The 26,638-nt window shown below is 40.0% G+C and overlaps 2 protein-coding genes across 3 annotated transcripts; one reads left to right on the top strand and one right to left on the bottom strand.

Annotated features, from left to right (window-relative positions):
* Window positions 1-1,389: 1,389 nt before the first annotated feature.
* On the bottom strand, window positions 1,390-18,054 carry LOC117525902 (rho GDP-dissociation inhibitor 1-like). Of its 2 annotated transcripts, none has more exons than XM_034187849.1 (6): window positions 17,931-18,054; window positions 10,171-10,359; window positions 4,259-4,342; window positions 3,959-4,035; window positions 3,742-3,805; window positions 1,390-3,041 (listed from the first exon to the last, which is right to left on the bottom strand). In XM_034187849.1, the coding sequence occupies exons 2-6, from the start codon at window positions 10,355-10,357 to the stop codon at window positions 2,845-2,847; spliced, it is 609 nt and encodes a 202-aa protein (XP_034043740.1). In that variant the 5' UTR covers window positions 10,358-10,359; window positions 17,931-18,054; the 3' UTR covers window positions 1,390-2,844. The 2 variants fall into 2 exon arrangements, with proteins under 2 accessions (XP_034043740.1, XP_034043741.1); XM_034187850.1 differs by lacking the exon at window positions 17,931-18,054 and adding an exon at window positions 10,485-10,610.
* Window positions 18,055-24,548: 6,494 nt separating this feature from the next.
* anapc11 (APC11 anaphase promoting complex subunit 11 homolog (yeast)) lies at window positions 24,549-25,740 on the top strand. The gene is made up of 3 exons (XM_034187431.1): window positions 24,549-24,716; window positions 24,788-24,902; window positions 25,484-25,740. Exons 2-3 carry the CDS (start codon window positions 24,794-24,796, stop codon window positions 25,627-25,629), a joined length of 255 nt encoding a protein of 84 aa, XP_034043322.1. The 5' UTR covers window positions 24,549-24,716; window positions 24,788-24,793; the 3' UTR covers window positions 25,630-25,740.
* Window positions 25,741-26,638: the final 898 nt, after the last annotated feature.

The raw sequence follows: 26,638 nt of genomic DNA, 5'->3' as shown, positions 1-26,638 counted from the left end.
TTATTCTCCACATCAGCAGCGCGATGTGGTGCAACTACTTGCACTGTGTTCCTGCTCGCACGACGACACCACGTGCGCAATACCATCACATGCATGATACCGTCAGCTCGATGTTTGTGTGGTTCACTTATACAAGCTGTTTTGCCATGATTTTCCCCGATTTGTACTTATTCGCACTGTGTGTGAAGGGGCACTTAAATTTGTTTTCAAATTGGTATATTTGTATTGATACTTCCATAAGACAGTAAGACAAGTTATGGCCAATTACCCTCTGAATGTCATTTTTACAAAACTATCCTTACAATGCCACAGTCACTCCACGCAGGACATTAGTGGTTTAGGAACATCTAAGTTTATATTTCCGTCAGTCTCTTGAGCACTTATCCTGTCAGGCTGCAGGTGTTTGGAATCTCTCCCACGTATATTTGTATCGTAGCAGAGAGCATTTAGCAAATACAGAACAGAACCTACCGCTCATGCAACTGTTTAATTCTGTAACACGTCTTTTGTAAATTCACACAACACAGAAAAACATGATGCAAATAAGAGCACTCAACAACTTCCTGCCCGGAGGACTTTCCGTCTACTATTTTATTTGCAATGCATTGAACAGTAGAAGTAAAACTCCAGAAACGTCTTTGTCTTGTTTGTACTTTCGTTTGGACATGAGTTGTGTGAACTGGCAGCAGCTCAACTCAAATTGTTTGCAAGGATTCTTTCAGTTTGAAAAATATTTTTAATCCAAATACTTGTAGAATTGATGCAGGGGTTTTTGTATTTCCTGTATTAGTTGGTGTTTTCATTTGAAAGTGTTGTGACCTCTCTCAGCCACCATACACTGGGGAGAGCAGGTGACAGACAAGTGTCAGTTTTCAGTTGTTCGAGGAAAGGTGAAAGTTTGTTTTGGTCTGTTAGCAGGATTACTCCAAAGAATAGGTGAGGTGATGTTTACATTCTCAGCTGAAGGACACCAGAATGTTGTTCAGTTTAAACAGGCACCATGAGTGAGACTTGTGGATTTTTTTACAAACTAAATTCACACCAAACTCCTCACGTTTCCTCTCACACATCAAAAAGGCTACATTTATTTGGGGTAAACATACTGTAAATAACCACAAGTTGCCTGTTGTAGGTAATCTTCTACATGTGAAAGTCATTGCTGCACACCCATCGGAGGTTTGAAAATGTAAACCACAAACCATCCTGCACACAGTTGGTGGTAGTAGGATACAAACAAAAATCACGTTCATAATCACAAGCTGTTATCAGCAATATTGCAGTGACATTGATTACGTGTGTTAAACTATTGCATCATTTTTTGTTGCATGTGTGAGGCAACCACTGAATTAGAGATGTCAGTCCCGTAGTCACAAAAAGAAAACAGGCCAAGTTGAGTGAAATGTTTATTGATGAACAGCAATCATAAATGAATATACAACCCCACCAGCATGCCAGTGTTTTCATAGAAACTGTACAGTGTACGGAATGCATGGAACAGGAATACATCGCTTTCATTATCGTGGTGTGGTTAATATCCGTAAGTTCTGCTACAGTACAAGTTGATTTCAACTTCATGCATTTTTAGAAACTGTCACTAAAGAGCAAATGCTCATCTGTTGCACCGCGAGATGGCCCTCATTTTATTTTTTTGCGTGGGTCTCTGGGTAAAGGCTACCGCTGGTTTGAGGTGATCACACTACCAGCCCGTGGTTATGGTGGAGACCAGGCACCGTGGAAGTGTCTGGGATCAGACTGCCACCTGTGCTTTCTGCTTCTACTCCACTAGCCCACAACGTGAATTTCCACGACTGTGGAATATGACTCATGAAGCGATCTGACTGTGCAAGGGTACATTACGGAGGGACAATGCAGATTAAGGCAAAGGGGAATGAAAGAGAAATATCAATGTTGATTAACATTTTACTCTAAATGACTTTTAGTCAGCAGTAAGGCCTGATGGCTACAAGATAGCAGTAAGTACAATCCATTTCTCAACATTCAGTAATGAGTCGCTGCAGGAATGCTAATTTTTTTTTTTGGGGGGGGGGGGGGGGGGGGGGGAATAGCACTCTGGATTCCACCAGGACTATGTGATGGTTTTGGTTTGAATCCACTGTAAGACCCTGATTCGCTCAAAGGCATATCGATTCTGTGGCACTGCTGTCCACACAAAACAACCAGACACCCACCAGTCAATACATAAGGCAATTTTTATGTGTTTGGCCCCATGTCTGCACTTACAGCGACTGGGTGAGTACATTTAGAGAAGGGAGCAGCTCTGAACTGTTTTGACAAGGCAGATCGTGGTAAATATCAATCAACAGCAAGAAACAGAAACGTAGTGTAGGTAGGTGGATGCGGTGGGGTACACAACAACCACAGCAGCTAGTTAATAAGAGTGACGTGAATATTGTCACATGACAAGTTACAAAGGCTGATTGTACAGTTGCTTTTCCACGTGTACTTCATACTGAGAGGGGAAGACATTCTGGATAGGTGGGAGGCGCAACTAATCTCTTCAAGCAGCACAAAGCCAGGACAAAGGAAAGCACGTGGAGTGAGGGAGTAAGGTGCTACATGGCACAGCTCAGTGTGTGTCTTGAGTAAAAACGGCATGCAGGTTGGTGAATGGAAGGAGACACGTGTGCAACCAATGAGAGCAAAGGAAGCGGGACGATGGACGGATGGGAATCTGATGCTGACAGAGGGAATGATGCCAGAATTTAGGACAGCGAGAAGGCATGATGGGAATCAAAGAAAGTGTGATGGACAGGGATGTGGTGAGGAATGTAGGAGGCGGGGGAATCACTACCCTTACCCGCCTCACAAACACAAAGGCCTCTTTTAGTTCCAGTCTTTTGTGATTTTGAGGTTCCACGTCCAGGACAAATGATCGTGATCATCGTCATCAGTAAACTTGGATTTGATCATGTAGGTTCCACGGGCAAGACGGCCTTTAGGAGCTTCTTCCACCGGGGTCAAGTATTCATATTCACTGTCACGCGGCCCATAACTGCCTACCATGTACTTTGAGTTATCAACTGTCACAGTAAAAAAAAAAAAGAAAAAAAAAATGAAATCAGTCAGAAAACAATAATTACATGTTAATAATTACAACCAACCATCCCTGGTTCTCAAGACCAGGCACCTAAGTGGCTCTATTTTTTTTTTTAGGTATACCTTAGTATACACTAGTAGAGTTCTACCTTAGATTTGGAATGTATAATCTAAGATATACCTTACTGAATTTTCATGTGTTAAAAACAAAACAAAACATGCCATGTAGCTTAAAATACATTCAACAACAAATCAACAGTTGAGAACGTCTCAACAATTTGTAACGTCCTTATCATTTTTGAGCATGTGACTGTGCATTGCTACATGAAGACACTTAAGCTCCACACTGGTCTCAACTCTCACCCACAGTGGTTTATAGGTGCATGAGTATTTCTACAGCGGCTGGAGTCCAGCTCATGTGGAACATTCTGCAGGTGGCCTCATGTTTTAACAATTGTCCAGAACACTTACAAAAAAAAAAAAAAAAATCCACTTTACTTATTTGACTATGCATCATCAGGGCTGTGCACAATTCAGAAATTTTGAATGGTTACTGCAATTCTGCATCCAGTCAACTCAAATTCAAGACTTTTTTTTTTTTATAATATATATAAGTAAAGTTAAATTCTGCACAGCTGTGGTGTAGAAAGACAAAAGGAACAAGGTAGAATAAAGCAGACTCACCCCTCACTCCTTTCCTGGTGGTTTGCTGTAAATACCGCAGACCAGAAACAATCTCCTTGTTCACCTGAAGATGAAATATGACCGAGGTGATATTTAATGAGCTCTCTTGTCTATTTGGATCAAATATCTTTGAATCCAGAAGAAAACCTGTTCCACCAAAGCTGCTCTTTAAGATAAAGTGAATATTACTTTCTTCTCTAGCTCAAACAATTCTCACCTTAAAGTTGATCTTTATTCTGTATTCAACTCCTTCCTTCAGAACAATCGACTCGTCCTTTAGTTTTTCCACATCTCCTGTTGACACGTGTCAATATTGAGTTCATTAAGTGAATGTTGCCATCGTGACATAATTAGACACAACACATTTTGTATGTGGGAAGGAAAACAAACGAGCCACATCCAAATAATCAAGCTTTCGTTTCCCCAAACATCAAAACGAGATTAATTACATCCAAATATACTTTAAAATCATCAAAAGTCAAATGTGCAGGATGAATTCAATGTAACAGGGATTCACCTTGCAGATCAAAGCCCAGAGGATTTGGTGCACTTTCACAGATCAGAGCCAACCGAGTCAGAGTGACATTTGGCGCAGAGGAATCTGAAACAGAAGTAAACATAAAAGTATGATTTAGTCCGTTTGTGAACCGCCGATCCCGGTGACACATGATGCAAGCGTCATCTCATAAAACTCAACTACACTGCAAACATCTGACACAATTACAGCCACGCACAGAGTCCACACAAAAACTATACACGTCTAGACCCTGTCAAACAATAACGTCATCACATCAACTTTCAATACTGCACAAACCAGCACACCGAAGCGATCGAATCAGTCAGCAGGAAGCTGAGTTGAGATATTGATCAATTGTGTTGATCCATAAAGATGCCACATTTGTGAATGTAAAAAAAAAAAAAAAACTGCAACGACAATGCTTCTTCTAAAAAAAAAAAAAAAAGTTGGCTCTGGATGAACTGTCCCAAAGCAAATCAGATACAAAAGCATATGTCCGTATCAGCACTACATAAAGAGTTATAATCAGCATATAAACTATAGACCAGAGTTTAAATCCAGCTCCTGTTAGATTTAAACTGACATTACTAGGCGAGTAATGTCCCCCTCCCCCCCATTGTTTTGTTCAGAAAATGAATTAAAAACAAAAATAAAGGCCATTTGATATAGATTTTGACATACTGAATCCAAATGTGCTGGGGGAGGGGGGGGATGAATTTCTGCAGTCAGTTGCAAAAATTAATTTATATTAAACCCCTATATACATTTTTCGCAATACACTGCGCCATGAACAGAATTTCTTCTCAGCCAATGAAAGCACACGGCTTGCACATGTGAAATTACATGCAATTTCATTTAAAAGCATAGTTTATAGAAAATTAACATTCTAAAATAATGAAGTTTCAACATAACAACAACAAACCACTTATATTTAATTTACTTAACAGTAATTCATGATATCATGGTATCATGAAACAGTAATTTATTCATTCCAGAGAGCTTGTCAATCGCCGAGACAAAGGAAAGTTAAGCCACATGTGGATTGCGAACCCCACATTAAGCAGTCTGACGCGCGCGCGCACACACTCATGCAGCCACAGAACGACAGAAGGAAGAAACTTTGCTGACTCGTGTCTCTGTTTGTTTTACAGTTTAATCGCTGTGAATTTAATCACAAACAACATTTTGTTTGACTGATTCATGGTTTTGTTTTTAAGTTGAAGCCAGTCAAACTCCCTTTTCTGTGAAGTTTCACTGCCGCAGCCGCCTTTTCACTCACTATGAAATGTTCTCTGTTCAGAAAAGCACAGCAGGCAGTATCACCGAGGTAATACTATAAGTAGCACACGTTCTCTTGGAACTCATACCGTTGGACTTCACATGCTGTTAGCTGCTCTGCTGACGCATCACAACAGACTTGCTTTACAGCATGTGACAGTATTGCCATTGCAGAAACAACTCAGCAGCAATGTGCCACACGCTGCCCAGTGGGAGTCTCCAGAAATCTGACATTCAACTTTGATTTTAGACAATCAAAAAGACGGGCAGACAGGACTCCAGATAACACTATGGATGTGACTTGTACTGCAGTACCACATACAGTCTGGATCCCTCATTTCATTTGGGCATTTCTTTTAGATGGATTTTTGTAGAATTTCATCTTCCCATGTCTCGACTATGTTGCACTCTGTGCATTTCTCTCTGGTATTGGGCCTGTCTTCTCTTGTATTTAGGGTGCCACTCATTACAGCCAAACATTTTTTGTAACTTTTTCAAGGCCCCACCCCCTAGTTTTTTTGTTTTTTTTTCCTTTTATGAAGCATATTAACTGTTACAAGCTTTATTCAGATATATGGCTATTTACTGGTAACTCAGTGAACTGAAGTGTTTCCTATAATCACATAATATAATCGGGGCTCAACTGACCAGTCTGGAAGCAGACTAGATGTAAAGTTCATAGCATCACATGCATGTCATTTGCTCCACAAAATGATCTGCAGCTACTGTGTGAGTTGGACAGCTACAAGAGGACAAATGAAGCTATTGCTAAAGCTGCAGTAAAGTGATTCTCTGGACAGTGCATTGTGACATTATTAATCATTTTTTGTGTTATCTGTTTTCTTTCAAAAAGCACTTATTAAGTTCTGAAGTTAACTACTAGCAGCTGCTAGTCTTAATTTTAAGTTGTTGTCCATTCGGCTGCTCCCATTTTGTTTGGGGTCGCCACAGCGGATACAGCCAGATCCACATCGGTATTTGCCACAAGTTGTTCGCCGGATGCCATTCCTGACGCAATTCCAGTGTAACCTTGGAGAAATACACACAGCCGCTGGTGTTCCAAAGAGGTCTCCCATCCAAGTACTAACCAGGCCCCACACTGCATAGCTTCGGAGATCTGATGGGATCAGGCTGACAGAGCAGATCGGCTGTGCTAGTCTTCATTTTAAGTATTTCTACAATATTCTTATGTTTGTTAAAACAACTGTTATTCATCATGTCCAAATTTTTCCAAAAATTACAAAACTTTGATGCTGTTGAGTTACCAGTGAATACTATTATAATACATCCAAATTTTGTCAGTTTTTTTCTTTTCACATTATGAACAAATTTTGGGGTGGGACAATAAAAATTAGAAACTTTTTGAGTGGCACCTTAATGCAGTATTTATTTAAACTAAGGGCAAACACGAATGTATTTTTTTTCAGCCACAAAATAAAATGTGGCAATTCAAAAGCAGTTTTCTTAACTTGCATTTCTTGTTTCACAATTAAAGTCCATTAATTATAACCTGAGCAATGGGGGCAACAGCATTTCTGCTCGCATTCCAAATCAAGCTTTTTTGTGAATTAAAATGCAGAAAAACATGTTAGAAAAAGTCACACAATTAGTTTAAATAGACATGCAGAATGTACAGGCATATTCAAGACTGTTTCCCAAAATTAAACTAAATGTATGACTTGTTCTCTAGAGTAACCTACATGCAACATTTGGTCAAAATTTAGAAAAGTCAAATTTTCCCCAAAATTTCTAAATTCAAGTTAACCTGATTTGACAGTTTGCCTCCGATTTCATTTTCTCTGTAAATTTCTCTGTTACGTATGTATTATTTTCAGTTATAAAACAAACATCTTCCAAAAGGTCCATTTGGTTGGAGTATCATACATAACACTAGCAATAACAAAGAATTTAACAAACCCAACAACCTGTTGAGAAAATTCAGCACATTACAAACTGGACCTTTTATTTATATGGAAACAAACACGTTTTTACAACTTAGATGTAAGTTTCCATCATGATGCCCCCTTGAGGAATTATACATTTAACAGAAGTGATTATATCTACGTGTAAATTTTCAAATTGCAACTGTATGATCCATTTACTAGAGCAAAGAACTATCCAAATTTTCCAAATGTAGATCTTTAAAAATGATCCAAATTTAAATTTCAGGCTATTTTGTATGGAAAAACTGTTTAGTTTTGGTAGTGTACTTATAATTCCCAATACTGAAAATGGATGTTTCAGAAACTCCCATTAAGTATATTCTCCGAGGTCTGCTACAAAATTTAGGGCTTGAATCTCTCGCCTTGTTTGGGACGATCATGTCAAATACATCAATGTCTATAAATATCAAAAACCCTGTATACTGCACCGGTCAGACGCAACCTAGAAAATGGTACACCCCTCTGGAGTGATGCATCTAAATATAATGTAAATGCTTGAGGGGGTCCAGAGGAAAACAACCTAGTTTATTCTGGGTCATCCTGACCAAGACTATAAAACTAGACATGCCAACCCAAATACACTCCTCTCATACAGAAAGTAGCTTCCAGTGTTTCCCCAACAGTAATATAGGCCTGATGGGCCAAATCATCCCCACAACATGATGCTGCCACCACCATACTTCACTGAAGGGATGGTGCCTGGTTTCATCCAAACATGATGCCTGGAATTCACGTTACAGAGTTCAATCCTTGTCTCATCAGACCAGCGAATTTTGTTTCTCATGGTCTGAGTCCTTCAGGTGGGCTGCCATGTGCCTTTTACTAAGGAGTGGCTTCTGTCTGGCCACTCTACCATACAGGCCTGATTGGTGGATTGCTACAGAGATGGTTGTCCTTCTGGAAGTTTCTCCTCTCTCCATAGAGGAATGCTGGAGCTCTGACAGAGTCACCGTTACGTTCTTGGTCACCTCCCTGACTAAGATCCTTCTCCCCCGACTGCTCAGTTTAGGCGGGCGGCCAGCTCTAGGAGGAGTCCTGGTGGATCTGAACTTCTCCCATTTACGGATGATGCAGGCCACTGTGCTCATTGGGACCTTCAAAACAGCAGAAATGCCCTCCCCAGATTTGTGCCTCGAGACAGTCCTGTCTCAGAGGTCTACAGACAATTCCTTTGACTTCATGCTTGGTTTGTGCTCTGACATGCAATGTCAACTGTGGGACCTTATAGGTACACAGGTGTGTGTGTCTTTCCAAATCACGTCCAGTCAACTGACTTATCCCAGGTGGATTCAATTAAGCTGTAGAAACATCTCAAGGATGATCAGTGGAAGCAGGAGGCACCTGAGCTCAATTCTGAGCTTCATGGCAAAGGCTGAATACTTATGTACATGATTCATTATTTTTTTTTGTTTTTCATAAATTTTCAAAAAAAAAAATTCACATCGTCATTATGGGGAATTGTGTGGAGAATTTTGAGGAAAAAAAATTTCATCCAATTTGTTATGTTACAACATAAAATCAAAATGTAGAAAAATGAAGTGCTGTGAATACTTTCTGGATGCACTGTATACCCATTCATTGGGAAAAATTATAATTTCAAATGCAGGGGTTTTGTTAGCCAATGGTCAAGCTTTGCAGGATTATGGTGGGATTTCGTAAATATTGAGCACGTCACGTAACTTTCACTTTTGCCTTTCAATTGAATTTACACAGCTCCACATATGTTGCCCCAAGGCACTACACACATGAGGTTTAAACCTAACCCTGTGCAAGCACACTGGTAATAGTGGTTAGGAGAAACTCCCTCAGATGTTTTTGCATTAATTACTGGAAGAAACCTGAAGCAGACCAGACTCAGTGGGGTGACTAAGTGCTTTGGTCATAGTAACATAAGGAATTGTCAAATATGAAGAGACAGAAATGTTGTAGCAAAGCAACAATATACAGAGTCCAATGATAACAATGAGCCATGGCTCAAAAGACAAGAGGTGTCGAGCAGGTTCCCAGTAAAATAGCAGGTTTTTGTGTGTATTGACGCCAGAATCAAAGAGGAAATTCCCCAGTTCTCCTCCATATGATTAAATACAATCATTCCAGTATTGTTTTCCCATTTTTGACTATTGGTGGGATGACCAGCAGACGTGATGAGCATCCATTTGATCCAAAACTTGCAGTGGTTTGTTCTATCATTACATCTAACATTTTCTATTCTTTCATAATATACTGAGATTTTTCTCAGATTTGAATATATTTTGATTTCACGGTCCTGTAGATTTTGGGTTTTATAATTATATATTCACTGTATCCAGTTGCGGACATAAGTTTACATATCCCTTGGCTATATGGTAAAGGGACTGCATTTATATAGCGCTTTTCCATTTGCATCAGACGCTCAAAGCGCTTTACAATAAAGCCTCACATTCACCCCATTGTCAGGGTGCTGCCACACAAGGCGCTCACTACACACCAGGAGCAATAGGGGATTAAAGACCTTGCCCAAAAGCCCTTAGTGATTTTCCAGTCAGGCTGGGATTTGAACTGAGGATCTTCTGGTCTCAAGCCCAACGCCTTAACCACTAGACCATCACCTCTCCCTAAAACTGTATTTAATGCCAGTGTCAGAGTGAGATATTTCTCTAACTTCTGCTTCCCTTCAGCATCACTCTTTTCCACATACAAATGATGTATTACCGTCCTGAGCAGGGGGACACCCGAGCAGGGACTCCTTATACTTGCGTAGGCTCTCATCATCTTTATCCAGCTCGTGAATCTCTTTCAGGGTTTTTTGAGCAGGTGGCTTGTAACTCACAATGTCAGCCTCCTCATTTTCTGCGGCAATGGCTTCTAGCTGCTCTTGAGTCACGTCATCCTCAGCCATGTCTGGGGAAGAGAAGAAAAATTACCACATGAAGGGTTAGAACAGAAAAGCAAGGGTATAAAAAAAAAAAAAAAAAAAAAAAATCCAGCAGTACAGTATGCAGGAGGTAATTCCTGGACTTCTGCACCTGCCTCTCAGAGACGACAGCCTTAAACAAGCAGATGACCACAGTAATGCGTATGAGGAATGCTGATGTACGGCACCCAGCGTTCCACTGAAGCTGCTCCGGTCTGTGTGACTCTGCTGAAAAGCAGCAGCAGTAACTCTTTAAAAGGATGCTGCTGATGACCGAATCACTGTGTTGACATCATCACACTTCCCTGAAAAAGCATCACTACTCGGACTCCAATGAGGCATCGTGCACACAACAACAAAACAAAAAATTAATTTTAAGAGAGGGACTAACCCTTCAAAGAACCAGAGGTTCTCCAAGTCAGACAGATGGGGAAAAAAATTACCATGCAGATATTCTTTTTTGTCATTTGTTTCAGTGCATTAATTCAATTCATTTTGTCATTTTCATGTACAATAAAAACATACGATTTTCTACAATGTTCAAATAATGCAATAAATCCTTGGATAAGATGTTCCATGTGTGAAATATTTTGAGAGGTCTGCATTGCAATGAGGGGATGATTTTAGACTCAGTTTATATTGGGAAATAAATACTGAATGAAAATAGTAAAAGTACCCTCAGCCAACTGTGTCACTCATCACATTTCATTTGGAGACCTGGAGCCATTGTTATCAGAGTTGACAAAGGTGATCACCGACAAACACAGGTCAAAATATTAGCCGTTATATGAGGTGGTTTGTGAGCGGGTACCAAGGCAAAGAATCATCATTTCAATTGCAAATAATCTTTATATACTTTTGTTCATAATAATCTTGCTCATTCTGCATTTCTCCAAGGCAGGGCCGTTCCCTTCTAAGGAAGCTTCTCCTGCCAGCGGGAAGAAGACTGCTGAAAAATGCCAAACAAAAGCAGGAAAAAGCTTTGTTTATGGAGAAAGAATAAGCCTTTCTATGAAGGCCATTCTACTCACAGCACTACAGACTCATCCAGTGTGCTCCAATTACAATTTTCTGAGGATATCTGCAGCACACGGCCAAAAACAAAAAAAGTCACAGAATTTTATCAGTCTGCCTTCGTATTAGAAAAAACATTAATAGATAGAAGTAACTATTACCAACTTACATAAAATAAGGTATCTTCAGTAAGTTCAATATAGGGTTCAAGTTAACGGCTTCCGTCTTTTTTTTTGGGGGGGGGGGGGGGGGAGTGACAACAATAATAATAAAAAAAATTAAAAAGACCACAACACCACCAGTAAATATATTTATACAGAATGAACAGCAAACAATATCATTCAAAAACAACTAGACATTTCCTTCAAGCTTCGTGGGAATATTACTTGGCTACATATTTAGAGATAGTTTGGACAAAAGTCAAGGAAATATAGTCGAAAGACCAGCTTTTTTTGTTGTATATCCCCAAAAACCAAGAAGCCCACATAAAAGATGTGAAGCAAATTCCAGCAGTGAACAGGGTAATAACATTGTGCAAAGCGCACTGCTGCATCTTTCAGTTACATAAATTGTGCATCTCATTATCTGAAAAATGGCAACATTATCATCGTTAGCATCATCCATTTCCTACTGCAGACAACAGTATTTCTGCTGCAATAAACAAACAGTATCACAGTTTTTATACCATCAACATGTGAATACAGCATTAGTGTGTGACAGCACATCACTTGGCATGCAATCAATATTACAAAGGGAATCCCTGATGAACAACTACGTAGGTCACTGTCAAATGCAGGAACTATAGTGCATGTCACTGAAGTCACAGCAAAAAAATTACACAGTATGTGTGTATAGACTGTGGCTTGATCACAGTTATAATCTTGTCAACATCTAGCACAGGGCTGCAACTGATAATTGTTGAAAAAATATGCTCATTTTTAAACACTCATTTTTCAATCTATAAAAATGTTTAAGTCACCCCACAACAACATATTTCCAAAACCCACAGGGTCTTCAAATGTCTTTTCCACTCAATGGGCCAAAAACTTGGAAGATATACAATTTACAGTCATGAAAAAAATAGTGAAGACAAGTTGGACAGAAGAATGTAGTTAAATTTCTTGAGTTATAAAAACGTGTCATCTTTTAAATATAGGTCTTGAAATATTGTGATGAAAGTTTGTTTTGTTAGGTAACAATCTTCAAGCTGCCTCGATGTGAAGTGTTGTGAGCATTCTTCCCAGATTTCTCCTCTTAGCTGTCCAAACGAGCAGCCTTCAGTGGAATGCATGCAAAGAGTACACTGAAGGTAAACGCTGGCATTTTATTTATTTATTTAACCTTCTGAGATCTCACGCGATCAGGAGTAATCTGAGCAGAGAGGGCCCGAATAGCAAATCACATTTGAAGGAATTATTTATGCGGTTGATGGATTACCTTAGCTTCCTGTCCTTTCAGAAACGCTGGTCTACGCAGCCATTACAATTTGGTGATCGACAAGGGACTTGTTCTTCTGCTTACATCGGGAACAAGCCCCTCAAGAGATTCTGGGGCTCAGAGGGTTAGGTATAAGCTAGGACTTTATATATAAAATGTCAACATTTAATGTTGTGACACAACAATCTATACTGTAACAATCACAAGCAATCCAAATTCAGTACCATGAAAAAAAAAATATGTAGCATGCTGAACACAGAAATCAAATTTTAAATGCCTGTTTACTGTTACTTTTGCACACATTATCTCCAAGTCTGTCATCATGAAAGAGCACAAAAATTTCATGAATATGAAAGTCTCACAGCTGAAAAAAAATTCTCACTGTGAGGGGTGTTCCCTACAGCGGAAAACTACACCGGCAGCAGTTCAGTCTCGGGGAGAAAGCTGAACAACTTTATCCGATTTTGGAGAAGTGTGACCACAAAGAGCCAGAGAGTAAGCGATGGACAGCTCTGTTCATGATCTCAACAGGAGAGCTGTAATGTGGACACGGGACTTGAAACGGCTACCAGCCGTTCTTGTTAGCGATGTGTATGCTTACCTGTTTATTGACTGTGGATGAACAACTGAAAGATTCCAGCAACACAAATGTGAGAGTGGGTATAGATGTTTACTGACAGTCGTATAACTCGGAAGTATGGAAGTGGACAACGACTGTTTACATACAAAGCTATGTAGTTGTTAAAAATACATTCACTGTTATCATCATCATTATCATCATCAGGAGTAGCATGCACAAAAATGTATTTAAAATGTCATCAAAAGTGGATCTGTACTCTAAGGGATTGCAGGGCCACGCAAACAAGTCTTTGTCCCCCTAAACGTGGACAGATTGGTAAGGTTAGACTTTACCCACGTGTTTTGAGGCAGAGTTGCAGTGATTTGTTGCTATAAGAGTCAAATGAAAGGGGTTGGGGGCAGGGTGTGTTCCCACCATTAATGAAAGAAATTCATGTGAGGAATCAAATGTGTAGAACTGGACTAGTTCGCTGGTTACTACAGCCGAGCGCAAAGTCACACACTAGTTTCGATTACTCGCCAAAAACGACACATCACAAAAATCATTGCGTGAATATAATTTTATTCATTCACTGACTGTCCTGAGTTATGCTAAAAATGATTGGTGCTCATTTTTGAGCAGAAATCAGCAAAAAGGTAAGAGTGGATATCAGGACGAGATAAAAGACTATTTGGGAGTGGGCGAGTTGACTATGCACCATATAAATTATCGGAGTGGCTAATACACCCAACCGTTGGTTCAACAAAATAAATACGCGAGCAGCACAACCGACCAACGAGCGTGCTTATAAGTTCACTTCCGGTTTAAATTGAATTTAATTTTTATTTTATTTCGACACACATGGTTAAATAAAAAAAGAAATACAATATTTGCAAACACAAGACAACTAAACAGAAAAAATACAACATTCCAAAACTGTCCAAAATCAAAATCCATGTGACCGAAAGGGGGTGGATAGAAGCATAACTTATCAAGACCCACCCCTTGTTCCACAAATTCAATAAATACACTCACTAATTAAATTCATAGATACACCCAGACACACATTATATATATATATATATATATATATATATATATATATATATATATATATATACACACATATATATACACATATATATATATATACACACACACACACACACACATCCATATATCTATACGAGGTCTGTTAGAAAAGTATCGGACCTTTTTATTTTTTTCAAAAACTATATGGATTTGAATCACGTGCGATTACATGAGACAAGCTTGAACCCTCGTGGGCATGCGAGAGTTTTTTCACGCCTGTCGGTTACGTCATTCGCCTGTGGGCTGGTTTTGAGTGAGGAGTGGTCCACCCCTCCCGTCGGAATCTCTGAGAACTTCCTGAGAGACTGACGCTTTGCTTGATCAAAATTTTTTCAAAGACTGTGAGGCACATCGAAGTGGACACCATTTGAGAAATTCAGCTGGTTTTCTGTGAAAATTTTAACGGCTGATGAGAGATTATGGACTGTTGATGTCGCTTTAAGGACTGCCCACGGAGCGGGACGTCGCGACGTGCCCTGAGCCGCTGCTGTCTGCCTTTTTCGAGCTGAAAGCTTCCAAATTTAAGCCTCTGTTGACCCAGGATGTCGTGACAGAACAGAGAACTTTCAGAAGAGGTCGGGATCAGCAGTTTATCTGGACATTCCACTGTTAAAGGAGATTTTGTAATGAAAGAAAGTGCGGACGGGTCCACGCGTCGGGACGCAGCCGGGCGCGCCACAGGAAAAACACCTCCGTTGGAAGCCTTAAGGACAAGTTGGAACATGTCCAGCTGTTAAACAATTTCTCAGATACTCACTCAACTGAAAGCCATCAAAAGCCGCCTGGTTTTTACAAATGGTTATCAACACGGAGGTGTTTTTCCTGTGCCGCGCCGGCTGCGTCCCGACGCGCGAATCCGTCCGCACTTTCTTTCATTACAAAATCTCCTTTAACAGTGGAATGTCCAGATAAACTGCTGATCCCGACCTCTTCTGAAAGTTCTCTGTTCTGTCACGATAATTTGGAAGCTTTCAGCTCGAAACAGGCAGACAGCGGCGGCTGAGGGCACGTCGCGACGTTCCGCTCCGTGGGCAGTCCTTAAAGTGACAGCAACAGTCCATAATCTCTCATCAGCCGTTAAAATTTTCACAGAAAACCAGCTGAATTTCTCAAATGATGTCCACTTCGATGTGCCTCACAGTCTTTCAAAAAAAATTTTGATCAAGCAAAGCGCCAGTCTCTCAGGAAGTTCTCAGAGAAAGAGATTCCAACGGGAGGGGTGGACCACTCCTCACTCAAAGCCAGCCCACAGGCGAATGACGTAACCGACAGGCGTGAAAAAACTCTACGCATGCGCACGAGGGTTCAAGGTTGTCTAATGTAATCGCACGTGATTCAAATCCATATAGTTTTTGAAAAAAATAAAAAGGTACGTTAGTTTTATCACAGACCTCGTATATATACATACAGTCACTTCACAACGATCTCACTACAATATTTAGAAACAATTACTTTCTTGCAGAGTCGCTTAAAACATGCCAGAGTACCACACGTTTTGATCTCAATAGGAGACTCATTCCACATCTTCACCCCCATCACAGATACACAAAAACCTTTCACATTAGTTGGTTTCAACGCAGGGAAAAAGGGCAGATATTTTTTCGCCGGCTGCGGGAGGGTTCGCCGGCCGCGGAGAGGCTGTGATCTAAAGCGGTTCTGCTTGGCTCATCACACCCAGGGAACTGTGTCAAACTAACACATCTTGCAGGCAACAAGCAGCATTTTGTTCATAAAAACTGTTTTGTCCTCGTTAACGGGCTTCCGTTCAAAATGCTCATGAAGTTTGTCTGCTTTCATCCATTGCAGTGTTTTTTTCACAGTAATTAAAGACGGCGCCATTAAATGTGTCAAACATATGGCGCTTATATCGCAATAGAGCCTTAAAAAAGTAGTGTAAAAACGTACTTTAGATGCACAAAATGTATCAAATACACGATCACAGTTGGGCGAATAAGGTAAAACATTATATTTATCTGCCCAACGGTTGGGTGTGTAATGTTCAATGTATGACTTATCTGCCCAATGGCTGGGCAAACAGCCTTTGCCATAAATTATTCCACATATCACGATATGTTGTCCATTATGATCATCTTCAAAGATTACTTCATACAACCAAACAAAACGTACCAAAATAAACACTAATGTCATTAGCATATGTAATGTGTTATATACATAATATTATATGTAAATCAATGAACAGAGGGTTTTCAATCACGTGACCGATTTGCTGCAGGACAGGTGCTGTCTCCATTCTGGATTACAAGGAGGCTGGTAGAAAAATGGAGAGAATGTACGGTTATTACGATGCTTTAAATCCTCGAGATAAAGCTAATTATCGTGATAGATGTGTAGCAGTTGGTTCAGTGGATCCGTATCTTATACCAGATAGTGAATTTAGTGTTGATGTAATGAACTGGCCGACAGTGTCACACTGTGATATTGTGAACTAGGAAGCTGCTGACCAGGTCAGCCTCGCCGGCCTCCTGCAGAGCATCACAGTGGAACTCTGAAAGGAAAGCGGAGGTCGTCTTGAAGTCCTGAGCAATTTCTCTCACCAGACGCTGTAAGGGCAGCTTGCGATCAACAGCTCAGTGCTCGAGGACCACAATGTAAATAAGCATCCGTATTGGAAGCGTTCTTGTGTTATCCTCAGCGGTATTTTTATGTATTCTTATATAATTTTATTGCCAAATAAAATTATAATATATAATAATATTATAATAAAGCAATGGATTTCTGGTAGCGGCGGATCTCTCTCAGCGCCACGGTGCCGTTAGGCTTCTTCACATCGACGCTGAAGCTTCTGCAATTGTTCACCAAATACACGTAGCGTATCACAGGGGGCCACTGCATCGTAATCCAGAATGGCCACAAAATGACGTGACTGATACGTCACATGAAAACCCTCTATAAGGTAACTTACCTTATTTATTGATAGAATATCATGTTTTACTGGTGCAAAAAGGTGCAATGTTCCTGGCAACTGCACTTTTGCTATATTAGTAAAAAAATAAAAATAAAAAAAATAAAATAAAAGTGACCTCGTAATTAAAAGCAATAAAACTCCAGAAACCGTGAATAATTAAGATGTAGCTAAAGAAAAACGTCATGATCATGTTAGCAGGCTAACCACATAAAATTACCGCTTTTTTACAACAAGACAGCACGGGTACAGTGAAGTAGTTATTTGTTTTTAAAGTAGGCATTTAAAATATATATTTGTTTAAACAAAGAGTTCCACTTTATCCGAAAGAGACCGAGGGTGTTTCACGACGCTGGGTGGGACAAAGTGCCAAAACCGTTAGCTTTGGCTAACCAGCCGAGCTAACCACACCACAGCCCGTTTTTAACGCAAGACACCCGTCAAACTCTGAATATTTGCTCTCACATGGGCCCGTTAAAGTGCCGACAGAGCTAAGCTTTTCAATTGTCCTTATAATTAAAGACGTGTCTCACCTGAAAAACAGCAGTGACTTCCAGTGCTTCTACAGAAAGTGCTCTTGTCGCTGTGTGCGCGCTCCCGTGCAAATATGGCGCACAAGAAACAGCGCCGCCCGCGTGGACGCGGATGCAAGAGCGCGCACGCAAGCGACGAGCGCATCTTCTTCTTTTTCTTCTGGTAGGATCAAGTGCATTATCGCCACCAACTGGGAACGAGTATACAAAATTATTATTATTATTATTATTATCATCATCATTATTATTACTATCATCATTATTATTATTATCGTTGTTGTTGTTGTTGTTATTAGAATTATGCAATTTTGCAATTTTGCTTGTTTCAATAACAATTTAATTAAACCTAGCCTGAAATAAGCACAAATAACTTACAAAACTATAGAATATGTAATTCCTTGCCATATATATATATATATAAAATCAATTTTATTTATATAGCGCCAAATCACAACAAACAGTTGCCCCAAGGCGCTTTATATTGTAAGGCAAGGCCATACAATAATTACGGAAAAACCCCAACAGTCAAAACGAACCCCTGTGAGCAAGCACTTGGCGACAGTGGGAAGGAAAAACTCCCTTTTAACAGGAAGAAACCTCCAGCAGAACCAGGCTCAGGGAGGGGCAGTCTTCTGCTGGGACTGGTTGGGGCTGAGGGAGAGAACCAGGAAAAAGACATGCTGTGGAGGGGTGCAGAGATCAATAACTAATGATTAAATGCAGAGTGGTGCATACAGAGCAAAAAGAGAAAGAAACACTCAGTGCATCATGGGAACCCCCCAGCAGTCTAAGTCTATAGCAGCACAACTAAGGGATGGTTCAGGGTCACCTGATCCAGCCCTAACTATAAGCTTTAGCAAAAAGGAAAGTTTTAAGCCTAATCTTAAAAGTAGAGAGGGTGTCTGTCTCCCTGATCCGAATTGGGAGCTGGTTCCACAGGAGAGGAGCCAGAAAGCTGAAAGCTCTGCCTCCCATTCTACTCTTAAAAACCCTAGGAACTACAAGTAAGCCTGCAGTCTGAGAGCGAAGCGCTCTATTGGGGTGATATGGTACTAAGAGGTCCCTAAGATAAGATGGGACCTGATTATTCAAAACTTTATAAGTAAGAAGAAGAATTTTAAACTCTATTCTAGAATTAACAGGAAGCCAATGAAGAGAGACCAATATGAGTGAAATATGCTCTCTCCTTCTAGTCCCCATCAGTACTCTAGCTGCAGCATTTTGAATTAACTGAAGGCTTGTCAGGGAACTTTTAGGACAACCTGATAATAATGAATTACAATAGTCCAGCCTAGAGGAAATAAATGCATGAATTAGTTTTTCAGCATCACTCTGAGACAAGACCTTTCTAATTTTAGAGATATTGCGCAAATGCAAAAAAGCAGTCCTACATATTTGCTTAATATGCGCATTGAAGGACATATCCTGATCAAAAATGACTCCTTGATTTCTCACAGTATTACTAGAGGTCAGAGTAATGCCATCCAGAGTAAGGATCTGGTTAGACACCATGTTTCTAAGATTTGTGGGGGCAAGTACAATAACTTCAGTTTTATGTGAGTTTAAAAGTAGGAAATTAGAGGTCATCCATGTCTTTATGTCTGTAAGACAATCCTGCAGTTTAGCTAATTGGTCTGTGTCCTCTGGCTTCATGGATAGATAAAGCTGGGTATCATCTGCGTAACAATGAAAATTTAAGCAATGCTGTCTAATAATACTGCATAAGGGAAGCATATATAAAGTGAATAAAATTGGTCCTAGCACAGAACCTTGTGGAACTCCATAATTAACCACAGTCTGTGAAGAAGATTCCCCATTTACATGAACAAATTGTAATCTATTAGATAAATATGATTCAAACCACCGCAGCGCAGTGCCTTTAATACCTATGGCATGCTCTAATCTCTGTAATAAAATTTTATGGTCAACAGTATCAAAAGCAGCACTGAAGTCTAACAGGACAAGCACAGAGATGAGCCCACTGTCTGAGGCCAAAAGAAGATCATTTGTAACCTTCACTAATGCTGTTTCTGTACTATGATGAATTCTAAAACCTGACTGAAACTCTTCAAATAGACCATTCCTCTGCAGATGATCAGTTAGCTGTTTTACAACTACCCTTTCAAGAATTTTTGAGAGAAAAGGAAGGTTGGAGATTGGCCTATAATTAGCTAAGATAGCTGGGTCAAGTGATGGCTTTTTAAGTAATGGTTTAATTACTGCCACCTTAAAAGCCTGTGGTACATAGCCAACTAATAAAGATAGATTGATCATATTTAAGATCGAAGCATTAATTAATGGTAGGGCTTCCTTGAGCAGCCTGGTAGGAATGGGGTCTAATAAACATGTTGATGGTTTGCAGGAAGTAACTAATGAAAATAACTCAGAACAATCGGAGAGAAAGAGTCTAACCAAATACCGGCATCACTGAAAGCAGCCAAAGATAACGATATGTTACGGAGGGCTTTTTTTATAGAGCAACAGACTCTTTTTCCAGGCTAAGTGAAGATCTTCTAAATTAGTGAGACGCCATTTCCTCTCCAACTTACGGGTTATCTGCTTTAAGCTGTGAGTTTGTGAGTTATTAACATGATAACTAAGCATGATACATGATGCAAACTATTCCTTTTTAAAACCGTATTCACCCAACTAATAATTTGCATCACTTTTTACCAAAACTGGAGCAACTTTAACTTTTGACCCCTGTACAAATTAAAACTGACCTTTGTCACTGTTCTTGCTGTTTTTACCCCATAACTCCGGAATATTCATTCACAGATAGTCCAAACTATACCTTTTTGGAATCTTTATGATCAGACAAATAATATGGAATACCTTTCAATATGATTGGAGCATTTTTAAATTTTGACCCCTGTGTAATACTTCAATTGACCCCTTCTTGGCCGCCTATTGAAAGTTCACGTGGGTACACCCGGCATTTTTAAAAGAGTAATGTCTAAGGAGTATGTGTGCCAAATTTGGTGCTTGCATCATCATTTGAAGGATCCCTCAGTAAATATTCACTTATCTGCTGCACTAATATGAGCCTTGTCTTCTTTCTAATTTGCAGTTGTTTAATTAATTAATTAGTTGTTTAATTAATTATTAAGATCCAGTTATCTTACATACAATTTGTACATGTTCAATGAAGCCCCTCTATTAATCAATCAATCAAAAACAATATTTACATTTTAACAGCGTCTGCAGGAGGCTTTGTGTGTGTGTGTGTGTGTGTGTGTGTGTGTGCATGAGCTTTTGACAAAAGCGGAAGTTATGCAAATCAAGGAATATTTGTGGATACCATCTGTGCATTTGTTGGTATTAATGAAACAAATTTAACTCCATAGGAAGTTAGCTTTGAGTTAGCGGAAGTTAGCGTGCACGCTAATGCCACAAAATGTGTTATCAGGTTACAAAAAGAGCGCTTTCAGTTTTAGAAGTGTTTATTTCTTGCTATCTTTTACATAGTATGTAAAAACATATGTAAATATAAAGTGCTATATAAATGCAGTCCATTTGTAATATATGACAAGGAGGATATATTTATACAAACAAACAAAACAGAGTTTTGCACCTACCTACCAGCCTGTGAGGCTACCGTGCTAACGTCCACGAAATAAGTTCAGAGGTGTTATTAGGTTCCAAAAATGGCGTTTTTGTATTAGAAGTGTTTATTTCTCACAAGCTTTTACATAATATATGAGAGACATGCATTTAAACACGAAGAAAAGCGGTTTTGAAGAGACCAGCCACTGATGTCACGATGCAGCTCGCTCTACTCTGATTGGCTGTCATCCCCCACCACTCAAAAACAAAGCAGAACAGATTCAAACAGAATGTGACTTTTTAACCTTTCAAAATGCCTCTTACAATATGTCAAGGTTAGCCATCTTTGAACTTGTCCAAAGTCTGTGTCCCAAGCATGTTCCCTGTGAATTTGAAGACTGTGGCAGTAACAGGATTGGACTTATGCTATACACAGGCAGACGGACGGACAGACAGACAGACGGACTCCAGGTCTTCGCAATACCCGATGGCCATATGTTGGCCATCGGGTAACAAGTAAACATATATGCTCGTGCACACACACAAATTCTGTACTGACTCCAGCCTTGAAATATGAAATTCATAAATTGACATGGGTGCACATTCCTGCACTGTCCAGCGGGTGCCAGTGTGTTCCTTTTCATATGAAGCAGAATCGAAATATCCCACAACTGTGTTCCGCTTCATGCATCCATGATCTTTAATGCCTGACTGTTTGGACACTTGATTAATGCAAACGCTGGACTTTCTGAGTAGCTGGTTGATTGTTGTAGCTTGTTTTATTTGTCAATTATTTTATTGGTAGAATAGCCAGAGCAGATGTTCACCTCTCGTAGTATGGTCTGACTGAGGTTTTTTTCCTATACATTAATAAATAAATTAAAATTTAAAACCCCAAAAGGTGTTTTTCCATACTCCTGTTGCCAATGTGCCCGCTCACACAGGGTGGGTACGCTTTGATATGAACTCAATCTCCAAAACTCGGCTGTTGCAATGTTTTACAAACAGTGGTAGTCAACAGTTAGTGTTTTCAGTTTGCTGTCACTAATTTGCAGTACTGATGAATATTTGTATCATCCCCAGCCACACCTTCTATCTATTGTTTAGGTATTTCCAGTTTTACTTTCCCATTCTGTTGTATATTTGGGCAAGTATTTTATTTCCACGTGCAGTGGGCATTATATTTCTCCCTGCAGTTGCTGTCGTAAATAGCTAGCTGACACTGTAAGTCCCTTCAGCTGCTCCCTTGTTTGCACTCGGAGTCGCCACAGCAAATCCAAGGTGGATCTGCATGTTGAATTGGCACAGGTTTTACGCCGGATGCCCTTCCTGATGCAACTCCACGTTACATGGAGAAATGTGGCAGGGGTGGGATTTGAACCTTCTGAACTGAAACCAAGCGCATTAACCACTTGGCCACCACCCCTGCAAATAGTTAGCTGACACTAATGTGAATAAACTGGTGCAGGCGGGCAGTGCGCACCGCTGAGCATATGATGCATCCAGTGCTCAGCAGGTGGCAGACAAACCACATCTGTCTGACTCTTAACACAAACAAACACACAAACACAAGTAAACAAACAAAGAAAAAAATGAGAAAGTGGTCATGGACCTTTTCGCATAAAAGGAGACTTTGTTGAGAGGGTTTCCACCTTTAGGTTCGTGGGGACTGGGGACTCAACTCACTGAGCATCTCTCGTGGTCACCAAATAGATTAAATTAGATTAGATTAGATTGAATTTTATTAATCCCTTGGGAAGACTCCTTCAGGAAACTAGAGGTTCCAGCAGCATTGTATAGCAGCACACAGGGTAAGAAGCACACAGAGTATGAAAAGTACAAGTAAAAAACAATTTTCAAAATGTAAATACAAAAATAAATACCAGAAATACTACTTGCTACTAGTTTACTGGTTACTACTGTTCCTCTCTTTCCTGTTCCCTGTCTCCCTGTTATTCTTTCTCCCCCCAAGGAAACAGTTGTACAGTCTGATGGTCTGAGGGACAAAGTAGTCTTTCAGTCTGTTGGTTCTGCACTTGGGAAGGAGCAGTCTGTGACTGTGGCTGCCCTCATTAAGGTTCAGCGATGTCTCCACTTCCTGAGGGTCTTTAGATGGAGCAAACTGCAGTCAAACCTAATTGTGACTTTTTACCACGCCACAGTTGAGAGTGTGCTGGTGCATACCATTTCTGTGTGGTATGCTGACTGCATAGTGGCTGACAGGGAGAGACTGCAGAGGGTGAAAAGAACTGCAGAAAAGGTGATCAGCTCTCCACTTCCGTCCTTGGATACCATTGCAAGCTCCCGGTGCCTCTCAAAAGATAAAGCAATTATCAAAGATCACTACCATCCGACTCACCACCTGCCCATTGGTAGGAGTTACAGGATCATTGAGACTAAAACCAACAGACTCAGAAATATTTTCTTCCTGTTGGCTGTTAGATCTCTTAATAAGCACCTTTAATATAACTGACATGAATGCAAATACACTTTAACTCGATGTGCAATAAAATACATGCCTTTTGTTTGTTTGATTGTTTGCATCTTTGGTTACTTTATTTATTTAGTTTGTTTGTTTTTTACTTATGCACCTTACAGAAGTTGCTTTCAACAATTTCATTGTTCAGGCAACTGCACAATGACAATAAAAATATCTGAAGATAAAAATATGTATTGAGTCTTGAATATAAGTTCAACCACAGTGATTTGTATTTTCCACAATCCATCCAGTAGCTGCTAACCATCCAGTAGGTGGCAATCACATCTATGTGATATTAGATAAAATAAATAAATTAGCTTTTTCAAGCTAATTCGATTGACTGAGTGCATCAAATTCAGTAACCCTGTAATCACTTCATCCTCATTATATGCTCTTTTAATTTGGTGGCTTACAAGATAACAGCATTGTTTTTGAGTATTGCACAAACATCCATCACACATGAACCGCCTGCACGCCTGTGCCCCCTTCCAGCAGATGGCAGTGTAGTTTAAAAAAAAAAGTCTTAGCTGCTGTCAGTTGACGCCGCTTCACCTTCCAGTCACTAGATGGCGGTAATAGACTTTTACGCCTCTTTGCCGATCGCGAATAGAAGTAGTCTTATAAAATGTTGCTGTAGCAGCTAATAAAAATAGAATTTGCACTTACCAGTCAAACTTCACGTTGTAGTTTTTGTAGGTTAAATACGTCAGCTGGCGTTATCGTCAACCTTCACGGAACGTATCATCTTTTGTCGCGGAACGGTTGGTAAATCTAATGCGTGTGACCACAGAAATGAGTTGTTAGCTGCTATGCTAACGTTTGTGCTCCTCAGGCGAGGATGAAGGTTAAAATCCGGCAGTGGAACGGAGTGGCTTCCTGGCTGTGGGTGGCAAATGATGACAACTGTGGAATCTGTAGGACAGCTTTTAACGGCTGCTGTCCTGAGTGTGAGTGAAACCAGTTCTTTACTTTCTCCTCATGGCTCCTCCCGATAGGGGGCGCCACAACATTATCCCGTCTGGATCGTCCATCATCTGTCAGACCAGCTAAATTAAAATTGAATGTATACTTCAATACATTTCTCCAAGTACTCAATTCCATGAAAAAATTATATAGTTTTGTTTACGTTATCCTGTATGAGTTATGCTTGAATGAATAGTTAGGATTATGTGTATATGAATGAGGTAGTTAAACACCAGCCCAGTACCCTATCATTCAGTATTTTTGTTCCTTTAAAATCATTTAAATTCATCTGATTTAACTTGTTGAAGCTGGGGATTCAGACAACTTTATTGAGCTCAAATAGGGCTCTTCATTTGCAGCTGATCCCATCCACAGTCACACAGCATTCAGTGTTATGTGCCAACCAGGGTCATGCTCTATTTGTTTTTGGCACTAACAGTTTAGGGTTTTGTTTTGTTTTTTCTCGGGGAATCATCTTGTAAGTGCACACCAATATAAATGTGCATGAAAAAGAAAAGATATGCTGCTCAGAATTTGTGAGTGATAAAATGAAAATGTTTTGCAGGTAAAGTGCCTGGTGATGACTGCCCGCTGGTCTGGGGTCAGTGCTCACACTGTTTCCACATGCACTGCATCCTGAAGTGGCTGAACTCACAGCAGGTCCAGCAGCAGTGCCCCATGTGCCGACAGGAGTGGAAATTTAAAGAATGAGCCGTTTGACTCAAAGGCTGGCTTTACATGGACTTTTAACCCAGCTGCAGTTTTTTTTTTTTTTTAAGTTGCATATCTGTATAATAAAAGGCAAGTGGCCTCTGTGTGTTTGCCTGTCCGGAGCATCAATTGAAATCCACAAAGAGCTGACTTTTGTCCTTTGGCATACTTATGCATTTTTTCATGAGGATTCATGTGGTGCAAACAGTAAGGTGATTGAACCAATTTTTTTTTTTTGAAAAATAAGTCTCTTTTTTATTCAAGCCTGTTTATGTTGCACTTCCACAATAAGAGCCTGTATTTCAAAATTAAAGCCTGTGAGGTTGCTGCAGACATGACAGATTTCATTAATCTGTCCATCCTCTAACATCCCGGACAGTAGATTCAAATCTGTATGTTTTCTGTATAGATGTGACCCCAAACCCTAAATTAACATACCCCAGACAAAACAGCAGAATTATGTCTCAACCATCAACCGCCAGATGGCAGACACGGCCCATGGGCTGTTGCCAGGCAATAAGTATTAGATTAAATAGGAATTGATGATTCGCTTAGTTAAACTTGGGATAAAAGGATGTGAAAATACCATTTTGTGCTGCAACAAGCTGACAAAGGATTGTGGAGTGACTTTTCATAAGTGAGTATGTTCCTTCTCTGTATTTGTTTTGCCAAATATTGGCTGTACACATGTGGGAATTGGTTTGAATAAATGTAATAGCACATAAAATGCAGATTGATCGTGAGACTCTCAAAAACTATAAAAAAAAAAATGATCATGCCTGCTTGTTAGAGGCTAACCAAAATGGCAGCACTCTGGCAACAGCCAACGAATGAGCAGATCACCCCGGTCCTCCATCTAATGCACTGTTGCCAAGTGCTTGCTCATAGGGGGTCGTTTTGACCGTTGGGGTTTTTCATAATTATTGTATGGCCTTGCCTTACAATATGGAGCGCCTTGGGGCAACTGTTTGTTGTGATTTGGCGCTATATAAGAAAAAAGTTGATTGAT

The sequence above is a fragment of the Thalassophryne amazonica genome, chromosome 15 (assembly GCF_902500255.1).
Source record: "Thalassophryne amazonica chromosome 15, fThaAma1.1, whole genome shotgun sequence".
Lineage (NCBI taxonomy): Eukaryota > Metazoa > Chordata > Actinopteri > Batrachoidiformes > Batrachoididae > Thalassophryne > Thalassophryne amazonica.
The sequence above is the reverse complement of the archived record's forward strand: the minus strand, read 5'-3'. Positions and strand labels throughout refer to the sequence as shown.

Bases quoted from the DNA above. Each gene is read 5' to 3' on its own strand.
- anapc11 (XM_034187431.1), top strand. From the start codon at position 24,794: ATGAAGGTTAAAATCCGGCAGTGGAACGGAGTGGCTTCCTGGCTGTGG. The intron at 24,903-25,483 runs GTGAGTGAAACC...AATGTTTTGCAG, and splicing joins TAACGGCTGCTGTCCTGAGT to GTAAAGTGCCTGGTGATGAC.
- LOC117525902 (XM_034187849.1), bottom strand. From the start codon at position 10,357: ATGGCTGAGGATGACGTGACTCAAGAGCAGCTAGAAGCCATTGCCGCA. The intron at 3,806-3,958 runs GTGAGAATTGTT...TTTCATCTTCAG, and splicing joins GAATAAAGATCAACTTTAAG to GTGAACAAGGAGATTGTTTC. The intron at 3,042-3,741 runs GTGAGTCTGCTT...TTACTGTGACAG, and splicing joins CACCAGGAAAGGAGTGAGGG to TTGATAACTCAAAGTACATG.